Source organism: Colletotrichum graminicola, assembly GCF_000149035.1.
Source record: "Colletotrichum graminicola M1.001 genomic scaffold supercont1.17, whole genome shotgun sequence".
NCBI lineage: Eukaryota > Fungi > Ascomycota > Sordariomycetes > Glomerellales > Glomerellaceae > Colletotrichum > Colletotrichum graminicola.
The window spans coordinates 744,852-750,851 of record NW_007361021.1 but is presented as its reverse complement, the minus strand read 5'-3'; the positions used below and the strand labels follow the sequence as shown (position 1 = coordinate 750,851).

Here is a 6,000-nt window from a genome sequence, read left to right as displayed (position 1 = left end):
TGCGCGTGGCCGCTCAGGCAAAGAGTATCCTCACTGCCCTGGAACGCACTACTGGGTTCTTTCTAGCGCGCTCTAGGGAGGAATGATGCTGGCCGGAGAATAACACTCTAGCGTTGGAATGACGAGCCCCAGCAGCCCGAGCACGTTGTTTGTTTGTTGCCTGCAGTGACTCTCATCCTTAGACGGTGCCGACATCAATGATGCCTCCTCTCCCGGCGGCCTCCAACCGCTACAATTATCCAGAACCCTCCCCGCATGAGTTCACGACTCCTCTCAACTGTAAATATGGCGCGCAGGAGCGCCGGTCATGTGAACAGATGCCACACGGCTTTTTGTGTCTCCTCCGGTGCCGTCACAAGCGATGGCTGACTCTTTGCTCCGCGGCGCATGTCTCGATGAACCCCCCCCACCGGAGGCGTGCAAGCTCGTACCGAGACATCATTAGCCAGACAAACGCCCAACATCTGACTCCAGATATGTCCAGGACGGCATCGGGGAAATTGTAGGCAACCGGCCGGGGTCGGATGGCAAGCCTCCACCATTTGACGGGGGCATGCTGGCTGGCGTACATCCCGCCCCCCCCCTCTCCGCTTCTCAGAGCTCCCTTGGGGCGAAGCCTGCATTTTCCCATCACGAACCCCCTAGCTAGCTCGGGTATATGGAAACGATGTGAAGGCCATGTTAATAAAGTTGGCCGAAACCCGAAGAGGAGGAGTAATTCGTTGGGCCGGGGAGACGACGACGGGTCGTAGTCTCCCGCTGTTTGGATTAGAGATGTAGAAGATTTGAGTGAGTAATGGGACAGGCCAGAAAGCCTCATCTACCAGCGACTTCACACAGCTGGCTTTTTTTTTCCCCCTTGGTGACGAAAAAAAGCTGAGCAGTGATGATTTTTTTCTCCCTTTATTGTTTCATTACTTGGTCGATTTGCTGATGTGACGATTCGTGGAGTCCGGGGGGAACCTCCTGATCCCCCCGTGCGGAGCCCTCTCCCACGGCATTATCACGACGTTATTCCTCTCCCAAACGGCCAAGTGCCTAATCGTCCTCCATCAGCGCCGCCAGCTCGGCCTCCTCCTCGGCCGTCATCAGCCCGTCCCCTCCCTCCTTCTTCGCCGGCTCCGCCTGCCCATCCTCCGGGACGGCCTCGGCAGCGGCCCGGATCTCCTCGACGATGGCGTCCAGCCCCCGGCCGTCCAACGGCCACGTCCGCAGCGTGCAGTCGATGGCGACGCTGCACAGCACGTCGGCGGCAGCGCGGCCGGCGGGGTCGCGGAGGACAGCGAGGTCGGTGATCTCGTCAAAGTGGGCGTCCACGACGGCCCGCAGGGCCCCCGACGTGCGGTCCCACACCTTGATCTGCTGGCTGATGCCGGCCGTGACGACCCACTCCCCGGCCAGGGCGATGGCGCGGACGAAGTCGCCGTGCTCGAAGACGTCGTCGGCGGCGAAGGCCCTCTCGCGCAGCAGGCGCTTGGCAGTCCCGTCAGCGCTCGCGGTCCAGAGGTCCACCTCGTCGCCCGCGGCGTCGAAGAGGACCTTGTACACGCTCGTCTCGTGCTCCTGGATCGTGAGCTTCTCCTCGCCAGCCCCGGTCGTCTTCGCCGCCGCATCGTCGACGGGCAGCTGCGAGTACGAGTCGAGGGTGACGCGCCACCGGCGGATGTGTGGGTCGCTGCTGGCGCTGACGAGGACAATCTCGTCGGGTGTGCTTAGCACGGGGTCGACGGCGAGGTGCTGCAGCGACATCATGGTGGTGGTCGGGTCCTGCAGGGTGTGCAGCTTGCGGCCCGAGTCGACGTCCCAGACGATGATCTTCTTGTCGGCGCCGCCGCTGACGAGGATCGGCTTGCCGCCGAGGCGGCCGCAGACGACGGCCTTGACGAAGTCCGAGTGCCCGTCGTACCGGCGGAGCGGGCGGCGCGTGGCGAGGTCCCAGGACCAGACCGTCTTGTCCCAGCTGCCGGCGAAGAGCACGTCGTCCGAGGCGCCGCCGGTCGCGAGGCACGTCACGGGGACCGACGGGCCCGTGTACTTTGCCGTGACGGTGCGTGTCTGGTGGCGTGTGAGCGAGCCCCCTCCCCCAGTGATCGGATGTGACCCTCAACCGCACCCGCGAGGATATGGTTGACAAGACGGAACAAGCTATCGTACCTCAGTGTCGACCCGGGAGACCCGCCCGCCCGACTCGGCGACCAAGACGGAAACGTGTGGCTTCTTGGGGTCCGGGATGACGGCCAGGAGCTTGGAGGGCATGCGCAGTGGGTTGCCAAAGGTGTTTGCCTCCTTCTTGGCCCGCAGCTGGCGCTTGGCCTGCTGCGCGCTGTGAATCCCGTCAGAGAATCCCCCGAATCATGAATGAATGTATAAGATACTCGGGAAAAGTTTGTTGGGGAAGGGGGGAAGGAGGTTCATATACTCACTCCGTCTCGAAGAAGTTCTCTTGGTTGGATGACTGCATCTTTGAAGGATGATCTATATCCGCCGGGAACTCTAAAAAAAATAAAAGAAAATACTTGTAACAAACGGTACCGGTGAAAGGGTTACGATTGAGGTGGTATATCCAGGGAGAACGGGAAGAACTGTTAGAAAATATATAATAGCCTTGCCCAATTGTCGTCGGTGCCTGTTCCCGAGAGCGTCGTTCCAGGGCCGCGCCCACTTTCACCCCGCGGACCTTCTATTTCTCATCAATTCTGATAATATGCCTACGATGGATTTCCGTGACCGTCTGCCGCCGGTCTCTTGCGGCTGACGCCAGGTGGGAGTTACCCCTGTGTCCCTTCGTGTGGCGGTACGTATCTGGAGGGGTTGAATCCCCCCTTGTCCCGCGTACCTACCTCACTGGCGTAAAGTGCCGATTTGCACAGCAAAAAAGTCGTTAATTGGATTTCCGCGACGCGTCCGAACGCGTCTTTCCCAACCGCCATCCCCGACGCCGTCCACCCCCTCCATCACCGCCTCACATAACCCGTCATTCTTCCAAATCACCAACGACCTGCCATCCAGAAGCCCTGTCCGCCGGATTCCACGAGACTCAATCGACGTCCCGCCTCCCTCCCACAATCAGGCCGGCCATCCCGACAAACCCCCTTCCCCCATGACCACAAAGTAAACACACCCCAAAACTACACAAAGATGGCCTCCTCCCTCGCCCCGAAACCGCGGCCGAGGCCGGCGCACACGACGGGCACGACCCGCCTCGCCTACACGCCCTCGGGCGCCCGCCTCGTCACCGTCGGCTCCAATAACACGATCCGCCTGTATCGCACCCACCACGACGGTGAGCCCTACAACATCGACGACTGCCCCGAGCAGAACTGCGCCGCCGCCGCCGCCGACGCCTTCTTCGTCGTCGGCTCCGAAGACGGCACTGTCAGCGTCTACTCGGTCGAGGACACGGCCTTTGAGCGCTTCCTCACCCGAACCTCCCTCCCCGTCCGCGACGTCGCCCTCTCCCCGGATGCCAAGTGGTGCGCCGTCGCTAGCGACGAGCTGACGGTCAAGGTTGTCGACACCCAGGACAACTCGCGCGTCCGCGTGCTCAAGGACCACGGCCGCCCGACCAAGCACCTCGCCTTCGACCCCAGGGGGGGCCTCCTCGCCCTCGCCTGCACCGACGGCGTTATCTACGTCTACTCCATGACGGCTGACACCCCCGAGCTGATTCGCAAGGTGGACGGCGTCATCGGCCCGCTTGAGTCCGACTCGGAGACATCGGCCCGCATCGTGTGGCACCCGGACGGCCGCGCCTTCGCCGTGCCGACCCCCATGCACGATGTTCAGGTCGTGTCTAAGAACGACTGGGAGAAGCAGCGGGCCTTCGCCAACGGCCACCTCGGCGACATTACGGCGCTCGCCTGGTCGCCCAACGGCGCTCTGCTGGCGACGGCCGCCAAGGACGGCAAGCTCCTCATTTGGGAGACCAAGACGCAGAGCGTCGTGCAAAAGTTCGACTACAGAAACGTCCTCGACCTTGCGTGGCACCCCAAGGACAACCTGTTGTCCTTCACCACCTCCGACGGTGAGGTCTACATCTACCCGAACCTTATCACGGAGCAGTTCGCCGCCCTCCTGCAGCTGCCCCGCCAGCCGGCGCCCTTCATCCACGACCCCCTGACCGAGAACTCCAACAACAAAAGCGCCCGCAGGCCGGACGCCAACGGCGCCAAGGCCTCGATACCCAGCCGGCCGCGGCGCGACTCGCTGGGCAGCCTCGATTCGTTCCTCAACGGCGAGGACGGCTACGACGATGGGGACGACTTCGTCGTCGACGACGACGGCGCGGGCTACGCGACGGGCACCAAGAGGCCGCTCGAGGGCGACGACGCCGGGCGCGCCAGCAAACGCCGCCTGCTCGAGCCGACGTTCCACGAGGCCTTCCAGCCCGGTTCGACGCCCTGGCGCGGCAACCGCAAGTACCTGTGCCTGAACCTCATCGGCGTCGTCTGGACCGTCGACCAGGATGGCCACAACACGGTGACGGTGGAGTTCTACGACCACGAGTTCCACCGCGACTTCCACTTCACCGACACGTTCCTCTACGACAAGGCCTGCCTGACGGAGCACGGCGCCCTGTTCGCTTGCCCGCCCCTCAACGGCGCGCCCGCCACCCTCTTCTACCGCCCGCACGAGACGTGGACGCAGCGCGCCGACTGGCGCACGGAGCTGCCCAAGGGAGAGGCCGTCGTCGCCATGTCGCTGAGCGACTCCTTCATCACCGTCACCACCACCGCCAACTACGTCCGCATCTACACCCTCTTCGGCGTCCCCTACCGCGTCTACCGCCCCAAGAGCACTCCCATGGTCACCTGCGCCAGCTGGCGCGACTACGTCATCACGATGGGCAACGGCGCTGTCGGCGCCGACGGCAACGCCCGCCTGCTCTACACTATCGAGAACGTCAAGCGGGACGAGATTTGCCAAAACGAAGATACCGTTGCACTGCCAGATGGCGCGACGTTGCAGAGCGTCTTCTTTTCGGATGTTGGCGTGAGTTTGACCCCCTCCTCACCCTCTCCCCTTTTATTTCGGCATTTTATCGTCACTCTCTCTTCATTTCGGATACAGTGTGCGGTTTTGTTTTGCTGACGACGGCCGGCTCAGGATCCTTGCATCTATGATTCGACGGGCACACTCCTCACGCTGCTCCACTGGCGGAAGCCCTCCCGCGCCTGCTGGGTTCCCCTCCTTGACACGAAGCTTCTGCCGCGTCTGGCATCGGGGAGGAAGAAGGAAACTTACTGGCCCATTGCGGTGGCCGACAACAAGTTCCACTGCATCATCCTCAAGGGCGGGGACCAATACCCCTATTTCCCCCGGCCTCTCCTGTCCGAGTTCGACTTCTCCGTGCCCCTCACCTCGGCGCCGGCACCGGACGTGGACTCTGCCGGGCAAGAAGAAGAAGAAGACGACGACGACGCAGGTCGCCGCGAATCGCGCAAGCTGGAACAGAAGCTCTTGCTGTCCGGCATCCACTCGGCCCAGCTGCGCGACCTCATCGACCACACCGACGCCACGCACTCGCAGCGTGCCGGCCTGGCGCGCCTCGAGCTCGACTTTGACAAGACGCTGCTCCAGATGCTGGCCATCGAGTGCCGCGAGGGCGAAGAGCGCGGCATGAGGGCGCTGGAGCTGGTGAACCTCATGCGCGACCGAACAGGCCGCATGGTCGAGGCGGCGGGCAAGGTCGCCGAGCGGTACGGGCGATCGATCCTGGGCGACAAGATCCGCGAGATCGGGGAGCGGAGAGTCAGTGGTATGGACGTCGACGACGGCGACTTTTAGACTTTGCTTGCTCCCCCCCCTCCCCCCCCTCCCTCCAATTCTCCCCTACCATCCTTCTGGTTGGAGTGCAGAGTACGGAGTACGGAGTAGATGAGGGGTGGGGAGGTCACACCCTCCCGTTGCTCGCCTGGCGGGCGGGAATTAGGTTTCATGGTTATTTGGATGGGTCCTTGCCGTCAGTATAAGGAAAAAGGCGTTTGGATGATGACACGA

General features: G+C 62.7%; 2 protein-coding genes across 2 annotated transcripts; one reads left to right on the top strand and one right to left on the bottom strand.

Moving 5' to 3' along the window:
- Positions 1 to 1,038: 1,038 nt before the first annotated feature.
- GLRG_05273 (WD domain-containing protein) lies at positions 1,039 to 2,461 on the bottom strand (the record flags this gene model as incomplete). The annotated part of the gene is made up of 3 exons (XM_008095958.1): positions 1,039 to 2,055; positions 2,155 to 2,323; positions 2,424 to 2,461. 3 exons carry the CDS (start codon positions 2,459 to 2,461, stop codon positions 1,039 to 1,041), a joined length of 1,224 nt encoding a protein of 407 aa, XP_008094149.1.
- A 677-nt stretch (positions 2,462 to 3,138) lies between these two features.
- Positions 3,139 to 5,787, top strand: GLRG_05272 (WD domain-containing protein; the record flags this gene model as incomplete). The annotated part of the gene is made up of 2 exons (XM_008095957.1): positions 3,139 to 4,992; positions 5,107 to 5,787. 2 exons carry the CDS (start codon positions 3,139 to 3,141, stop codon positions 5,785 to 5,787), a joined length of 2,535 nt encoding a protein of 844 aa, XP_008094148.1.
- Between the last annotated feature and the right edge of the window lie 213 nt (positions 5,788 to 6,000).